General features: G+C 37.8%; 1 protein-coding gene across 1 annotated transcript; it reads right to left on the bottom strand.

The window, feature by feature from the left end:
• Positions 1–5019: 5019 nt before the first annotated feature.
• Positions 5020–16320, bottom strand: LOC131697450 (TBC1 domain family member 2A-like). The gene is made up of 6 exons (XM_058986313.1): positions 16139–16320; positions 15261–15535; positions 12346–12735; positions 10755–10865; positions 8257–8429; positions 5020–7953 (listed from the first exon to the last, which is right to left on the bottom strand). Exons 2-6 carry the CDS (start codon positions 15402–15404, stop codon positions 7422–7424), a joined length of 1350 nt encoding a protein of 449 aa, XP_058842296.1. The 5' UTR covers positions 15405–15535; positions 16139–16320; the 3' UTR covers positions 5020–7421.
• Between the last annotated feature and the right edge of the window lie 2798 nt (positions 16321–19118).

The following is a 19118-nucleotide window of genomic DNA, read 5'->3' as shown; positions in this document are numbered from 1 at the left end:
AACGAGTGTGTTGTCGTGGCAGTTGGTGATCAAAGAAATAAAACAAAATAAAATCAATAAATAATAATGTCATAGACTTAAAGCCATACCTTTGAAGTCATAATGCATTGCAAGTGTTATTAGGGAATGTTGTGCTGTGTTTGCAAGCGCTTCAATGTGCTGCTCTGCAAGGTTTGGAGACAGCGGGTGCGTTCACGGAGATCAAGAGCAGCCGGAGATCAAGAGCAGCCGCCGCAGGGGAGGGATACCATGGTAAATAGGTTACCTATTTACCATGGTATCTCTCCCCTGGGTGCGTTGTGTTTTGGTGAGCATTAATGCAGGAAAGCAGCGGGCGGGATGGCGAGCTTGTCCTGCTGCTCCAACACAAGCTACCTTAAGAGCCGGTACGATGCGGGCAATGGGTGAAGTTCGTCAGGAGTACTGCATAAAAAAACGAGTGTGTTGTCGTGGCAGTTGGTGATCAAAGAAATAAAACAAAATATTACCACTGTATTACCAATATATATATATATATATATATATATATATATAATTGCATGCCCCGGTAGCTCCGATATGGAGTCTTGCATGCCCCGATAGCTACGATATGGAGTCTTTCCATCCTCCTCCGTTTGCTTCATTCCGGAGGTGCATGCAACATATATATATATATATATATATATATATATATATATATATATATATATATATATATATATATATATTTGCATGCCCCGGTAGCTAAAAGCTTAGTTACGGCTCTGGGCAAAACCAAAGCCCTTGGCCAGTATACAATATTTTTCTCTATGCATTCTTTTCTGTTGAGTGACACCGTTGAAACGGTGAGTCTCAGGTCGCCTGCGGATACATAAATCCAATCATTGCTTCTGAACCTGGTGTGTAATCCGAAGGTAACTGCTCACTTTTAACACGATTTAAGACGTTAATTCACGTTTTAAGTAATACAGTGTCCCCTTCAAACATGTTAAAGGAGAGATTCGGAAATAACATTCAAAACTATGCGCGAGTAAATACCATCCTAACTCCAAACATCCAAAAAAAAAAAAAAAGAAATAAAATAACAATAATAATAATAAAAATATATATATATATATATATATATATATATATATATATATATATATATATATATATATATATATATATATATATATAATTATTTGCATGCCCCGGTAGCTAAATGTATATATATATATATATATATATATATATATATATATATATATATATATATATATATATATATATTATTTGCATGCCCCGGTAGCTAAATGCTTAGTTACGGCTCTGGGCAAAACCAAAGACCATGGCCAGTATACAATATTTTTCACTATGCATTCTTTTCTGTTGAGCACTACTGACACCATTGAAACGGTGAGTCTCAGGTCGCCTGCAGATACATAAGTCCAATCATTGCGCCTGAACCTGGTGTGTAATCCCAAGGTAACTGCTCACTTTTAACACAATTTAAGACGTTAATTCACGTTTTAAGTAATACAGTGTCCCCTTCAAACATGTTAAAGGAGAGATTCGGAAATAACATTCCAACCTATGCGCGGGTAAATACCATCCTAACTCCTAACATCCAAAAAAAAAAAGAAAAAAGAAAAAAAATAACAATAATTTATATATATATATATATATATATATATAATTGCATGCCCGGTAGCTCCGATATGGAGTCTTGCATGCCCCGCTAGCTACGATATGGAGTCTTTCCATCCACCTCCGGTTGCTTCATATATATATATATATATATATATATATATATATATATATATATATATATATATATATATATATATATATATATAGTAATGACTTGGTAAGAATGGAAGTGTGAAACAGGTGTTCTTCAAAAGCAGCAATCACTTTTATTTTGCATTAAAGAACAGGCTACATACTTCTTAGCAAGACAGGTTACTTCTCCAGCTCTCCACTCCTGTCTAGCATGCAAGCTGCCTCTTACAGCCCACAACCCGTACAACATTGCAGGTTAACCACGACCAATCAGTGGCCACTATCAGCCCCACTCCCCCTGGCTCCTGCAAGGTACATATAATGATCCTGCAAGGTTGCACCAATAATCCAATATAGGGGAACAGTGTCTGCAGCAGGGTAAGCGTTCCTACGCATGGGAAGCACGGTCGCAGACCATGCAACTTTGCTCTGCAAAGCACTTCAAGCACCGACGCATGCACAAAGTCCCAATGACAGCCTTTTGTTACAATATATATTATTAGTGATTGTATTAGAGGCTCATATATCATCATTTGATCCTCGACTACCTTTTTTCTATATGGTCTCCTTTTCCAAACATAGATGAAAAAATTATGATTTTAAAATGTCGACTGCATCAGGATATACAACATAAAAGCTTGGCTGTTGAATAATTAACTGGAATGTCATTGAGTAAAACAGAAATATATTGGGAAAAAGAAATACAGACGTTTCAGCAGTTTAATATTAGTTAATGTTTTTTATTAACATTTATTATCAGTAAACTAAAGGGAGGTATTAACACTGTTGTAGAACAATCTTTTCTGAATTTGCTGTGGGACAAATTAATAAATGAAGTGTTTCTCCACTGCAGTGTCAGCAAATGTTATTACTGTATTTATATAAACCTTTATAGAAACAAAAGAGAAATATTTTCAGTAGAATAAGATTTTGTTCAACAAATCTAAAACAACACAGTGATAATACCAGTATTTGATGTTTTTCAGTTCAAATACCTTACACAAAGGATGCAAAAAATGCACACCATTTCATCAAAAAACAAGTTCTTTTATATTATACAGCAGAGAAAATGCCTTGAAAAGGGCTCCTCTCAGCCAGTTAAAGTATGTTCTGGGTTTCACAGTTTAACCTTGTGAGGAGAGTGACACTGGTAATATATAAGTGCTTGTGCCGTAATACTTTCCTAAAATAATAATTCTCTTCGAGAGACTTTGACTATAGTTCAGATTGCCATCACATTATAAAACAGCAATAAAAAAAATGAACGCCTAAATATTAGAAATGTTCTCGTTAATTCTCCCTATTGTGCAATAATACGTACATAAAAAATCCAATCAAATATCATAATATACAAATACAGAATACAAATATGTTCTAAATGTTTTACTTGTATGTGTTTAGTCTTTGACCAGGTAATCAACCTGGCAACACCTGAGAAAATAAAGGCAGCTTGTATTGGTTGCCAACAGGCCCTTATACAGTGATTCGAGTGAAAAAGACAACCCATTCTTCACAAAAATAATTTATTTTAACACATTTTTCCATTATTCTTATTTTTTATTTTAGCTTTTCTCTTCACATTTTTTAGTAAACAAAAAAAGCACAAACAAAATCTCAACGTGTTTCGACAGAGTCTTAATCATGAGTAAACTTAATTTGATACAGAGGAACACCCCTTTTTTTACACTCAATTCTCCACAGGCGATTAATCACCTTTACGTCACAAACCTTCAATTGACAATCAGAACAATCAAAAACAACTGAAATTAATAAATAATTAGGTACAGAAATGACAACAGAAGGCAGAAGACCATACTTTTTATATTATTTTAAACACTAAATCTGTACGTCAACACAAAACTTTTCATACCACTAAATATTCTTTTACTAAGTTACTTTTTTCTTTTTACTCTGCAACTTGAATAATGAACAGAGGTATATACTGTATACATACAAACATACATTCTACAAAAAATACCCATATTTAAAGTCTTCATTAAGGCCATGTGGTGGAACAGAATTAAAAAATATATCACAAAAGTTTCCCTTCTCAAGAGTTGTCTTCTCATGAATAAGACGAAACGCGCTGAGATTTTGTTTGTGCTTTTTTGTTTTCTAAAAAATATTTGAAGAGAAAAGCTAAAATAAAAAATAAGAATAATGGGAACAATTTGTTAAAATTGGTTAAAATTCAGCGCAATAGACAATGCAGCCATGCTCCAGTCACAAAAGCTATCCCTACTATCAACACATTAATATCCATAATTCTATTTATTTAACAGTTGGCATTTAAAAACTTTAGACACGAAGTTGTTACATGTCTTGCATCCCTAAAAAATTAAAAAATAAACATTTTTAAAATCATTACTGAATTAAACATTTTACCAGCGTTGAAAAATCTATATGTAGCGATCAATTATATATATATATATATATATATATATATATATATATATATATATATACACACACACACACACACACACACACACACAGTATATATAGCACTGTATTCATCCTATTTTTTCCTTTTCAAGCTCAAGTAAAAAACGTTTGTGTTTTTGCTTTCGTCACTTAGTTTAGGTTTATCAGAGGTACATGAATTAAAACTGTACCTCTAAACCTAAGTGAATTCATGCAAATCATGAAGGATTGCCATACAATTTAACATAATTAAACAAAGCAACGTCTTCCTCTTAACTTAGCAATAAATGAATTATGCAATTTACAGGAATATAAACAAACAACCAATGCATAAAAAATAAGTTTATTTCAGAGATAGTCTCGTTTAGAAAATCTGGAACCTGGTTGCCGGTCTGAAAAGTAACTGGAATCTCTGTACTTGTTCAGATTAGCCTGGCCTAAATTAATCACATTTCAAGACATTAATTTTCAAGATCTCCAATGAGTTTTTGTTTTCTTGGGAAACTACAAAATAATTAATTTACTGAACTGATCTGAGTGGAATGGAACTGCTGATTGAAGAAATTCAGAGACTGACAGATGATAATTATAGTAAAAGGCTGTTTTATGAGATAAGAAACAGGTTTATCCTTTGTGCCAGTTGTGCTGCACTGTGTGTTGGTTTTGTGATGTGGAAGCCGAGGGCTTAGGACCACCATACTCCTTTCATGTGTGACTTAAACTGGATTTGAAGTCAAGCATTCAGAGATGTAGTGTGTGTGTATTACCAACACACCTATTTCCATTAATATTCTGCATTTTGACAGGTTTGGTAAACTTAATTTGTTGACTCTAAAACAAGTATGTCGCCATTACAAAATAAGAGCCGAACTGTACATGTAAAAATGTAAGTCTGACATACCTATATACTCAACAACAGACAAAGGATAACAGTTAGATGTATGTGTGACATACACAATATGTAAGCCCCACTATATTCCACAGCAGGGAATAATAAGGCAAACAAATTAGTTTAAATAGTATCAGTGATGTGTAATTTTTCAATAACGTCAGGACGTGTGATGCAAGCTAACTGCAGTCTGTATTACTTCTTCGTCTTCGCTGACAGCAGTGTCCAGGTCCTTGTCTTTGCGCTCCACTTGTTGTTCTTTCACAAACTCCTCCTGTATCCTCTCCAGCTCCTGCAGCTCGGCTGTCAGCCTCTCCATGTGAAACTCTCGTCTGTTCTTCAGCAGCTTCATAGGGAAGGGATTCATATCATTAAATGCTATGTTCATTAGTTTCCTAAAGACAGAAGATACAGAGAAAACAAAATGCCACTGATGAAACAACTGCAAAGTTAAAGGACCTGGGAACTCTGCATTTTTCCCCCTTTCAAAAAATACACAAATAAATAAATAAACAATAAAGTATGGGCCTGCCAAAATTTAATTCATAAAAAGACACAAAAAGACAAACATACACACTTGAGAAACAATGCAGTTTTTTTTTTTAATTTAGTCATTGCCAATTATTATTATTTTTTATTATTTTCTCCCCAATTTGGAATGGCCGAAGCGTGTGCCGTCAGCCGACCCCTTTTTTTCACACTGCGGACTCGCTATGCAGCCACCCAAGAGCTACAGCGTCGGAGGACAACGCAGCTCTTGGGCAGCTTACAGGCAAGCCTGCAGGCACCCAGCCAGACTACAGGGGTCACTGGTGCGCGGTGAGCCGATGACGCCCTGGCCGACCTAACCCTCCCTCCCCCCGGGCGGCGCTCGGCCAATTTCCCTTTCAAAAAATACATAAATAAATAAATAAATAAACAACAAAATATGGGCCTGCCAAAATTAAATTCATAAAAAGACAAAAAGACAAACATACACACTTGAGAAACAATGCACAGTTCTAACAGGAACAAAAAATGTAAGTCTGACATACAAAGTTGTTGCTTGCTAATTTTCTAACATAATTGTTTAGAGATTGAACCCATTAACTTCTACAGTGTATCAATCTTCAGGTGGTCCAAATCAGTCAATGGCCCCCTGTCTCTGCACAGCCGGCACTGCCTGGATTCTTGTCTAATACTGAAGCATGAATGGCTGTATCTAAATGAATGTGTTTGTATTTCAGGTTTAGTGGCTGGGCAGAGGAGAAACATGGTGATTGAATCAATAATTCCAATGAAAAGGCTTTGAGAACTAAATGGAAACATATTTCTGCTGCTTTACAGTCATTGTGAGAAAGCTCTGCCAAATTATTATCATATAATCCCAGTTATTTCACTGAAAATCAAGAGAAAGCAGACTGATTGATCCAGTTCCGTGCTACAGTATAACAGAAAATAAATGTTTTCAGTAAATAAAAGGCAACAGAACCTTGGAATTATTCATCCTTAGGATAACTTATTTTTACTACTAAGACCTAATGGCAAGAACATTCTGTTTTTAATAGTATCTTAAACGGCTGGTTTCACAAACTACAATTAGCACTAATTTTGGACTACCTTACCTAAGATAACAATAGGTAGTCCAGGATTAGTGCTAATCAGGGCCTGTGAAACCAGCCAATTGACCTACCAGTTAAATTGTTCAACACTTTAATAATCTGCTTGCAAACTGTTCATTAAACAGCTATACATACAGTACATCTGTTTTCTAAGCTGCAAAGAGGACATTATGTGGGTCTGTGAGGTGGGGGCTCCATTACCTGTAGGAAGTGAATGGTAAAGAAGGACTTACGGTTTCATAGTGGATGCATGGTAAAGCTCAGTAAACTGCAAAATCACTGTTCACATTTACCATCATCAAAATGGTACAAGACAGTTTACTGAAATCACTAACTTTACTAGTGGTTAAAAGCATGGTGAGTGAGATGAGTGTGAACTGTTTATACAGTCTGTGATTGACAGCAACTGGTCTGATGCGTCTGCTGTACATTATCATCATCCTCATTCTGCCATCAGAGATAGTTTTGGTGAAAAAACGGAGGTATTGGTAGATTTCCAGATTGTCGTGAATTTTTAGAATGTCCTCTTCATTGTACTTAAAGAGGGCCAGTGCATATTATTATTTGTTTCTTAGCAGACGCCCTTATCCAGGGCGACTTACAATCGTAAGCAAATACATTACCTGTGGCACTGCTTACCGGTAATAGGCATTATTCTCTGTTTTAGGAAAGGATAAGTTATGCTAGTCCACGTCCAAGAAGTACAAGAAAGTGTTTTGTCTTTTTTGGCAACACCTTTTACTACTTAAAATGAGCGAATGGATCTAAGAACTTTCAATACAAAAGGTACAGTACCGGTTGAGGCCCTGGCAGTAGCCGATGGTGGGGTTTTGCCAGGAGAAGGCTAGCAGAATGCGCTGCAGCTTTTGGACTGCGTCGGAGGTGGGCGAGGAGGAGTGCTTATTGCTGGTGAGGGTGCGGTGCAGGTCCAGCCTGATCTGCTGCGAGGCCGGCTGCTCCGACACCTTGCAGTGCTTCCTCAGCTCCTGGTAGCGATTGGGATTCCGCTTCCTATAGACCTGCGTCCGTGTCCTCACGATCCAGCGCCACACCTGCTCCCGGTACTCCACAGGGATCCCACACCGGATCAGGCCCTTCAGCTCCGGGGAGGGAGCCAGCTGGTCCAAGGGACGGCTGGCCAGGTAGTTAGCCCACCTGGTCCGCAAAGGCTTGTCCACCATCTCATTGTTGCGCAAGTTGTTGGAACGGATCTCCAGGGCCTGGATTTTGGCCAGGAGCTTCACGTCCTCTACTTCATAATCAGGAATGGTCTTGAATCCATAGTCGTCGTACTCACTGGGAAGGAACAGAAAGTTAAACAAGGATGTTGGCTTTTCATTTGCGCACCTATTAGATCACAATTGCAACAAACCAACATTAACATTTTGATCCTTTGCTTGTTTTGGTATTTCAGTTCGGGATATGAGGGTATTATATGAAAATGGAACTGGTGTAGCTTGCAATCACATCATCAGTTTAGCAATAGAATTGCATTTTAAATATTTGAATATACTTAGTAACAAAAAAACAAGAAAGTAACCGGGGGGAAAAAAGTTTTCGCTGTGAAACCCCGGTATGGAAATGTCAGTACTGTCTTACCTGACAGGGTTGAGTTTAAAGCCATCCTTCTTGTCTCCCTGCAGTGAGTCCTCAATGAGCCTTTTCACCATCTCCTGCTGACTGCTGTCCAGCCCTTTGCTCTCCTGCAGCCTGCGCAGCACGACCAGGTACTTGCTCTCAATCTGGCAGTTTTTGGCCTCCAGGTAGGCACACTGCAACACAAAAGAGAGGTTTAGGGTTAGGATTAAAACAAAACACAGCAGCTGGTGAAAGCAGTAACCCTCCCACAACCTCCCACTCATTTCCAAGACAGGGCAGTCCAAAGGCAGAGGGTTTCTACACCCTGTTACTTTTTAACTGGGTTGAACTTGTTTATTAAAATGTAAAAATGAACCTAGTACATTTCCAAATAACTAATTTTACAGTTCTGATGGAGCCATTCCAATTATAATCTTGCTTCTGCTCCTTAAATTAATTTTATTTAAAAATCCTCTTCGCTGCAGTGTTCACTTGTTCCCTTGTGCTGCTTATATTAATTACAAGACTGCTATTTCCTACAGTGCAATATGTGTGTCACCCGAGTGCTTATGGACACTGTGGCTGTGAAGGGTCATTTCTTTGAAAGTTAAACTGTTGTGTACAATACATGTTTTTTTTCGATTACGATTCGGAAATCAAAGCGTTTATGTTTTTGGCAATTTTAGCAGTTTTAGCATAACCTGCAACTGAAATTATATTTATTTATTTATTTTTACAATTTTTGCTATTTGGTTCTTCTTTAAACCAGAGTCACCCTGGTATCAAATGTGATACCTATTAATTCAAGTGCTCCCAGAAATCCTGAAACAACTCTACTGTAGTACAATAGTTTTTCATGTCACAAAAATGGTCTGATCCTAAATATATCTAAAATAATTTAAAACCATTGCCAATCAGACCAGATAGATAAAACATCTAATTTGCTGCAATCATACCAGCCAGTAGCTGTTTCATTGCACAGTGCACTCAGGGGATATCACTATATGGAGCCATGACGCAGGCACTAGGACAGATCAAGCACTGATACAGAAACAGCTACAACTTGACCCACCCCAAAGAACACATTGGGGTCAACAAGATTAAAAATTAATTTAATTTGCAAACCAGGCATTTGTGTTTTTGTGAACAGTGCCCTACATTCACAGCACTGTACTTGTATTTAGAATTCACTACATATCTTTCCAATTTGCTTTCTGCATCTAGAGAAGACCTAGATTTGGAGATGAAAGGGAAACATCCCAGTCAGTCTGATCTGTTCATTCTGGGAGACTGGAGCTGGCTCAGTTGCTAACTTCTCTGTGGTTTTAATTAGTAATGCATGAACACACCCGGGGTTGCTGACCAGGCTAACAGCCAGCCAGTCAGAACTACTATGACAGTCAACTAAGAAGAAACAAGGAGTGAAACCAAGTAGGAGTACAAAGAAAATTATAAAAATAAGGGAAGTACAGCATAAAATGAAAAAAGAAAAACCACAAATTACTAAAGAGAAACATAACAGAGGAAGTATCTCTGCAAAAAAAGCAAATAATTGACCAAAAATACTGACTGCCTATGTCTTTATTTATGCAGATACTAGACTACAATAACAAGGTAAGAAGGCATGTGGAGGAGTGGTTAGGGCTCTGGACTCTTGACCTGAGGGTCGTGGGTTCAATCCCAGCTGGGGGACACTGCTGCTGTACCCTTGAGCAAGGTACTTTACCTCGATTGCTCCAGTAAAAACCCAACTGTATAAATGGGTAATTGTATGTAAAAATAATGTGATATCTTGTAACAATTGTAAGTCACCCTAGATAAGGGTGTCTGCTAAGAAATAAATAATAATAATAATAATAAAAGTATATTAATAAACATGGTAAACCCAGGTAAATTATTATAAATGCATTGTATAACCATGGGAAAAGCATGGGTAAAACTGCAGAAATACTGTGGTTAAACAGGAGGCCAAAGGAATGCTTTAAACTTTTAAAAAGTTACCATGATGTGAAAATGATACAAAGTGAATCTAAAGTTGTTTTTTTTATTTTGTTTTGTTTTTTGCGTTAGACTGTGTAAGAATAGTGCCCAGTAGGTCACCAGCTTGCGTCACTACATTAGAACCACTTGCAATCCATGTGTCACTAAGCAGTTTGCTTTATCATAATGTACCAGCATGCTAGTTGTTCTTTAATTTACTTTGGCTTCTTAGTGCAGACAGAGATGTCTCTAGGCGAAATCACAGATCTCATTGTGGTTTTGTGGTTAGAGCTATAAGAAAAAAGAAATAAATGAAACTCATTACTATTACTATTAATCTGGGGCCTAGGCTATAAAAGCTGAAAATAAGATGTTTAGTATTAAATAAAGTATATTTATTTAATATATTAGCCTTACACAGTGACGATACTGCATTAAAGACTTGTAGGTAAGGATAATATATTTTTTGAACATATATGTTTTTTCACAATGGTTAAATGGGTACAGATCTGTCACACAGCAAGCTGTAAAGCACATACCTTCATCAGGAGGCCCTTCTCCTCTTCTGAACTGTTCCTCCACAGCTTAGTAAGCTGGTAGATTTCAGAGTTGAGGAACTTGTTTTTGATCTTGTGCACCTCTATATCGTCCTAGTAAACACAGTAAACGAATGAAATCAGAACACAATCTGTGGTTGTACTTAAAACATTTCTACTGTGAGCTCTACTTATTAAGAGCACAGGTTTGACCTAGTCCTGACTGATCACTGCTTTTCTTTGCTTTCATAATTGTACTCATTTGTACCCTATAAAACACTGTTTGAAAATCGCTGGGATACGTAAAAAAAAAGTGTGGCTAACTAATGTCAATTAATACACTGTACAAAAACAATATACTTGTTTTGTTCTAATAACAAAAAAATAGAAGAAAAAAATAGTTGGCCAACTGATCACGTGTCTGGAATTATTATTTGACTTTATATTAGTGGATTTAAGTTTTGCTAATAAGCAGATAACTGGTCTCCTAACTTTTATCAGAGAGCAGTGTACCCCCTCATGCCTAGTAGCCTGGGGTTACACAGGGATTTTTTTTTTTATACAGTATGTTTATGTTATTATAATAATTTTTGCTGTTCATTGTAACATCACATCAACACTGTGCAAGCCTGACCTATAGAGTACAAAATCACAGTAACGTGATACAAAGTACAGTCGAACTTGTCGTATCTGATCCTGTAAGATATGACACCATCATTACCCAATGGACCTGTGCCATGTGTGACTTACATATGCTGCTACCAACTGAATGGTACTGATGGAAACTGACCAATGCACATTTTATTATGGGTCTAAAACAGTAAATTCAGCTCTTAGCAGGTCAGAATTTGTACACGCTGTCACTTCACATAACTGCCGAGTTTAACCATAGTAAATAAAAGAAAAGTAAAGGATTCATAAAATTACTGTACTGTTAAAAAGCGTGCATCCTTGTTGTTGTTTATGTCTCAGATTAACACACACACAATGTAAAAAAAACCTGTCAGATTACTTTGGCATACACTGAGAAAGCATGTTAAGAACTGTTTGGAATGCTGTTTTGTCAACTGAGAAACACTGTACTTCAGTGCTTGTGCAGTCATTTTCACAGATTTTTTTGTATAGAATACATGCTGTGTCGTACTTTGGTGTTTTAGGCACACTGGTGTACCTGACGTTGTTCATTTATAATGCCCCGATGTTAATAAAGAAACTACAATATACTAAAACGACTTCCTCTGAGATACAATATTAGTATATATTCGCTGGACCCCTGGACCGGTTCTACTATAAATGAATCATTCTTAGACTGGAGTGGCAAACAGTAATTGTGTGTCTGCTCCAATGCTAATAAAAGCTAGTTAAGATGTCATGTTTGTAATGCTTATTGGATGCAGAGAAGGTGCAGAATACCATATGTGACACCCCAGCAGTGAAAACATGGATCAGTTACTTTACTGCTTTTTCACATCATGCAGGATTACATGGTGGTCAAACAAAACCAAAAAAAAGAGTGTGGTTTTATCCGTGTTTCTTGAAACAAGAGTTGACGTACTTCCCATGGCTGTAATGTAAAAGTAACTTTTAAAATAACCTTGAGGTGCTCAATCTTCTCCTGCAGCCTGCAGAAGGTCTCTGTGCCCATGGAGTTGGCTACGGTACGCTGGGGGTCAGCCATGCAGGCAGCCACCTGCTCGGAGAGCTTGAGGATGACTTCCTGCTTGGCATTGTTCTTCTCCATCATGAGCTGCACGTGCTGCTGCAGCTCATTCACTTGGCAGTCCTGCATGGCCAGCCGCTGCTCCAGCTCCTCCTTGTCTTTGAGCAGGGCCTCCAGGCGGCCGTCCAGGTCCGCGATACACCTCTCTTTGTGCCGCACCAGTTCCAGCCGCTCCTGCTCCCCTGCTGCTGCCAGGAACTGTTTGCTGGTCCTCTTCTCCTGCTGTGCTGCCTCCAGGGCCTTGTGAAGGAGTCGCACCAGCTCCTGATTTCAAAACAAAAACACTATGGTCATTTACTCTTAAAGGTGAAGCTTCATGAGCTGTGTTGGAGGTCCCGTAAATAAATTATACTGTAGGTGGTCCCTGAATAATGCACCTGTACTTTCTTTGTAATCTGAACCAGGTCGGATCAGACCTGTTCAGATTAGTGATTTGTTTGGAGTACTGATAATAAACTGTACCATACTAAAAATGTCTGGTATAGTATTTGTTTTAGGTTTTTGATTCTTGCATTTCCTGAAAAATCTGTAATATCCCTTTGAATAAAAAAATACTGTTTTACTTATCATATAAGAACAGCTATTAACATCATGCATTTAATTACAGTTATAGCTACAGGTAAATTCAAATAGTCTACTGTACAATGCAATAGTCTACTGTACAATGCAATTTTCCCTAAAAAACAGCCTGTTGCAGTATTTATTAGTAGTGCATATGAGAAAAGGCTCTGAAGCTCTGCCCTATATTATACGTCAGTGGCCTTAAAACCAATTATTAGACATTATTATTATTACTATTTTGTTTATTTTGCAGACACCTTTATCCAAGGCGACTTACAGAGACTAGGGTGTGTGAACTATACATCAGCTGCAGAGTCACTTACAACAACGTCCCACCTGAAAGACGGACCACAAGGAGGTTAAGTGACTTGCTCAGGGTCACACAGTGACTCAGTGGCTGAACTGGAATCTGAGCCGGGGACCTCCTGATTACAAGCCCTTTTCTTTGACCACTGGACCACACAGCCTACTATTTCAATAACAATGTCCTTTTTTTAACCAATTATAAAAGATGAATTCAGTGAAGTGTTTTTAGAAAAGACCAGCAAAATGACTGAAAATTCTGCACACTGCCTGCTGGTGGTCATTTTTCAAACCATTCAGGAGATCAGCTTAACTTGTGTGTTTTTAACAGGCTCAAAAAAGACCTTGTTTTTGCAGCTCTGTTCTTTGTACTCTGAAAGAAGAAAACAATGATAATGCAATAAAAGTACCAAGCACTGGAAATACTGTCCCAGTATTACAATAATAATGAGCAATGGTGTCTTGTGAAGTGGTTTCATAAGGTCCAGGATAACCGTGTCTTTAATCAAGACACAAAAACTAATGATAAAATAAGTCAAAATGCACATGCAGAATAAATTCTGTGCACAAATAAAGATTGTGTCTGTTGGTCTAATTTTAGATCAAATATACAATTAGCATGCATCTTGCATGTTACAGATCAGGTGCATTTGAGCACTGCGTTAAAAGTCGTATGGGTTACTAACAGGAAACAAGAAGGCGGCGATGCAAGATTAAAGTTTATGTTTGGGAAGCAATAAAATATGCTTATTGAAGCTCATAAAAATGTAAAAGGAAGTTTTGTGACCATACAGGCAAAAATGTAAGCTGTCTTTTTATCATCATAAGATACAGAGGAGTCATGAGCGAAAACCCAGAATTGCATTCAGGAGCTCTATTGTGACTGTTTAGATCTAGCCCTGCAGAAACAGTCCCTGCACAGGGCACAAAATTACCCTTGACTTCCTGACTCACCCTGCACACCATGCACTCATGCCTTTACCAGCTGAGACCCTCGGGGGCCCCAGAGATTTTGTATTTTAATACACTTGTACTGTATGTGTTGATGACAAAATAATAAAAAAATTCTACACTGTAACCTTTATGGATTCATAGGAACAGTAGTACAGCACAAGAGTTTCAGTTACAGACAATGAAGCAACAACAGACTCTCTTCACTGTTTCAGAAGTGCCCTTCAACCCTATTTTACATACACAGCTACTATAGAACATCATACCACCATGTTTATAACAATTTGGATTATCAGCAATACAGTTATCACACTTTTAAAAAGCTCTCCTGTTAGGTAATGCATGAGTTATTCTGCTAAATGCGTTTGTCTTCACACCCTTTGACACCTTAGCCAAAGAGGAAAGAAAATGCACAGTAAAGCAACCAATTTGTGGTCAGCATGCAGGTTTCTGACTTGCATAGAAAAAGAGTTAAGACATCACACAGTAAATACAGTAGATCAGTACTTTAATCAGTTTAGGCAAAATTATTGCTGGTCTTGGATTTGAGTTTGTATTACTTTGTGTAACTGCTTGACTAAATCCACTGTTTCTGTCTTATGTTCGTTCATACCATGCTTATTATAGATACAACATCATATTTAAATACTATCATACAACTTTATAAAGGTTTACCACTGTGTTTTTGCACAGTATTTTTTACAGTTTTCCCATGCTTTCCCCGTGATTAGACTGTTATTTTCCCACAGTGTACCCTGGCTTTCCATGTCTATTAATATGCTTTACCATACCTAGCTGGTCTTTACAATGCTGACCTATGCTGTACCACTATGCTTTATGATTTTACTATGGGAAACATTTATAAGGTTCAATCATTCATTGTACAAGTGCCTCACAAGACATATTATTTAATAACTCAGTTATCAGTTGTTATGTGCTTAAATATACTTCAGTCACCCAAACCAAACATATACCTTTTGTGACTTGAGCTCCTCAGTGAGCGTGAACACCTCGTGCTGGAGTCTGGATAGTTTGTCCATGGGGCTCCCCTCCTTTCCTGACACCTTCTCCCCAGAAGGCTGAAGAGAACTGGTCATTTTCTTCTCCCTCTTGTTCATGCTGCTTGATGGAGAACTCTTTCCTCCAGTCTTTGCTTCCTGCGCAGACTCGTTTGTAACTGAAGAAACTGAAGGAGCTGAAAGGACTGTAGGTGCTGGGGGTGTCAGAGGTACAGGCGGTGCTGGAGGTGCTAGGAAAGAGAGCAAGCAAAGAAAGCATTTGAAATGCATGAATATTTATTATATATATATATATATATTTTTTTTTTTTCTTAAACTTGCTGGTTCTTTATTTTATTCTGGAGCCACCTACCTGACAATATACCCTTCATAATCATTAAACAAAAAAAAGAAAATAATGATTATTTCTGGAATTCAAATTTGTTATACACACAAAAATCATCATAGAACCCATAGTACCGATGTTAATTCTAGGGTGCCTAGCCAAAACTACAATTTGCTGCAAAAGAAAATAGTTGTTAAAAAGAGCTGTTGTTTTCAATGAAAGGTGAAATTGTGAGCTATCTAGTGAGTTTTCTAGAAATTTCTTAAAAAAAGGCTTTATTGACACTCATTCTTTATCTTATTAACAAGCTTTACTCCTGCATGGTTCACCTTTTAGGAACAGGAAACCTCTGCACATTTATAACAGCAGAAAGAGTTCTTACCCTGCATGAGAAGAATGTAATAGTTTCAGAGCCACTGTGGTGGTCCCCGCATTGAACTGATCCAGACATGAACTAAGCAGAGACACAGACTTTGCAGGGCAGTTTCCTGTCAACTGAAGGACGCACCTGTTGTTTCCCCCAGTATCTGTGTCACAGGATCCTCACAGGGACAGTCTTCCGACTGCTGAATCTTGTCAAAGTTGAACACACTCCGCCTCAGCTCCTGAGCTGGCTTGTTTCCACAGATATTGAGGACTGTGTTCCTGTAAGGGCAAGGCAGAGGAAACACAAACTGACTTCTGAAGGCAAAGTACAGAGAAAATGAAACTAAATGCATAGAAACAAACACACACACACACAAACTAAAGTAGTACACAACAAATAACAAAATCCAAAGCTCAACTGGTTGCTTCTCTTGCTTACAGGCAGCTGCCTGGATAGGGCTGACTAGTTTACATAACAGGTTTGAATAACTTCTGTAAATTTTGAGTAGTTTGGACAGGCAAAAGGACTGTAAAATATAAAAATTGACAATTTTATTATCACAGCAGTAAATTGAAAAAAAATAAATAAAACAGCATTGGGAGGGAGCAATATTAACCCAATTTGGTTAACCTGAATCCAAGTATGAACCAAGTATTTCATTAACATACATTCCCCACCATGACTGTAAATTCATGACCATGACATAAGCATTATGAAATGGCAATGCAGTTTCATGAAAAGTCCCAAGACATGAATGGACGCACAATAAATATTACCACAGAATGTGTACACCTAGTTTAACCAAAATTAGACAGGTGTGACATACAGATGGACAGATGAACAGCCAGAGTCACCTCCACACAACGCTGTTTTTATAAAAATGGAAACAAGGCAGAAGATAACATCACAAAGTGAATCCCTGTCTAGTTACCATGTTTGTGTTCTCAGCAACTAAGCCTGCTTCAAGGCTTCAAGCACAACAGAGCCGGTGAGTCATCGGCAGAAATGAGACTGTCTCACTGTGAACATTCTCAGCATGGGTATGGGGCAGAATTGAAATCACCCTTTTGTTATTTTGAGTTCTTTCCACCACACAGCACCAACATTCTCCTGTATGATCATCATTTTTGATTGTTTGAATTCATTAAGATATCTGACACCAGACACAATAAACAAAGTCCTGGTACTTTTGTTACCTCACCTAATTAAAGCATTGCATTTCTTGCTTCACATTACACCTCATGAAAATATCTTAGATATACTTACAATAAAGGGCAAAACATGAAAAAATATGTGGTGGTTACAAGAGTATAGCAACACTTTGTAAGCGTTTAGAATAAATAATTTAAATTGGGTTATTCCGGTTCAGCTCTTTTGTTTTGCATGCACACAACACCTACCCTGGAACCCTTTTCTCCATCAGATCACAAACTGAAGAACCCCACCCCACACACAATTTGGTCGACTTGAGCTAGAATTAAAACTGGGCTGTCAGTGAGCTTACCTTTCCAAGGTGCAGAAGGCAGCTGGCAGAGCTGTGTGGAGGTAGTGGAGGGCTCTGCAGGTATTTTCACCAGGCTGGTATTGTGCTGCCACCGTTTTATTTGCAGCTGCTGCAACCAATACAGCATGGCTTGGCTGTTTAATGCCTGTAAAACAAAAACAAAACAAACTAGATGGTAACTTTACAAGTTGTGGGGCTTGCTTTATTGGGAAAGTGGTCAAAGTAGCAGATTTGTGTCAAAAGTCACATTGTTTATTAATTGTCTCATGCTTAGAATGTGCTAGAATTTGATATTTCTCAAAGTTCTATGACAGTTAATTCAACAGTGGGAAGTAGCCTACTGAAAGAAGTTGATGCGGTTACTAAAACAGATGTACCTCTTGATTGGTAGATGCCATTCCTGTTTTGATTTCATATTTGAATAGCTGAGAAGTAGAGGAAGATTTCATTTGCTCTAAGTAGTTGTCTAACTTGTTGGGAAAGTGGTCAAAATGGCAGTTTATAAAAAGTTAGAGAACATTTTAGTTGGTGCAGTTACTAAAACAGGTGTACCTCTTGATTGGTAAAAGTTATTTATGTTTTGATTTCAAATTTGAATAGCAGAGAAGTAGAGAAAGATGTCATACCCTCTAACTTTTTGTCTAGCTTGTTGGGAAAGTGGTCAAAATTTCAGTTGTTTATAAAAAGTTAGAGAAAATTTTAGTTGATGCGGTTACTAAAACAGCTGTATCTCTTGATTGGTAAAAGTTATTTCTGTTTTGAATAGCAGAGAAGTAGAGGAAGATTCCATATGCTCTAACTTTTTGTCTTACTTGTTGGGAAAGTGGTCAAAGTAGCTGATTTGTGTCAAAAGTTACATCGTTTACAGTAAATAGAATGTTGGGAGTTTTTAAACAATGCGGAGCTTTAGAATGTTGAAAAAAGTCTCATTAAAGTGAATGAAGATGGACAAAAAAAGGATAAAAAGCTTAATAGTTTAAAAAGTATAAAAGATATCAAAAAGTTGTATACAAGCACACTATTCCAGACCGGTCTACACGTTTTAAAGTTTGAACGGCGTTTCTAGCTTAAACGGTGTAAGAGGAGTAGCGTGCCAAAGAATAAGAAGAAGAAGAAGTACGTTGAAGATTTAAAGTGGGGACTCTTGCTTCGCAAGCCCCACTAATAAAAATGGTTAGTAATTGTGACAGAGAATGAATGAATCCTCGTCAACAATCTCCCTCTCAATCTCTGAGGGCGCTGTATAACCAGAACAGAGTGCCCCAGAATGGATGTTTTTGCAGTTCATTCCAGGGTCAGTCGGAAGCCGGACATTCAGGAAGGGGGTGGGGCCACGATACCTGAAGTCAGCGCCTTAATGCGGTAGGTGATGTGTCAGTCACGGATTGGAGGAGACGTGATTGGTCGCGCCACCGAAAGAGGGCATGACGGAGGGTTTTAAGGGGAAGTGGCCCCAGTGATCTGTTCCTTAGTTTTGATGGTTAAACTATAAGGACCGTATGCACAGGAGAATTAAAAGTACTGTGAGTGTTTGGTGTTTTGTTTGTTTGTCAGCTAACTGTCATTGTTTGTTTGGCTAGACGGCTAACACGAACCGGGAGCTGTCGCTGCACGCCA

The sequence above is a fragment of the Acipenser ruthenus genome, chromosome 14, assembly GCF_902713425.1.
Source record: "Acipenser ruthenus chromosome 14, fAciRut3.2 maternal haplotype, whole genome shotgun sequence".
NCBI lineage: Eukaryota > Metazoa > Chordata > Actinopteri > Acipenseriformes > Acipenseridae > Acipenser > Acipenser ruthenus.
Note: the sequence above shows the minus strand (reverse complement) of the source record. Positions and strands in the feature narration are given on the sequence as shown.

Excerpts from the sequence above, each read along its gene's own strand:
- LOC131697450 (XM_058986313.1), bottom strand. The coding sequence starts at position 15,404 with ATGAACAAGAGGGAGAAGAAAATGACCAGTTCTCTTCAGCCTTCTGGG. Across the intron at positions 10,866-12,345 it reads AGAAGATTGAGCACCTCAAG|GACGATATAGAGGTGCACAA; the intron begins GTTATTTTAAAA and ends TGTGTTTACTAG. Across the intron at positions 7,954-8,256 it reads TTTAAACTCAACCCTGTCAG|TGAGTACGACGACTATGGAT; the intron begins GTAAGACAGTAC and ends GTTCCTTCCCAG.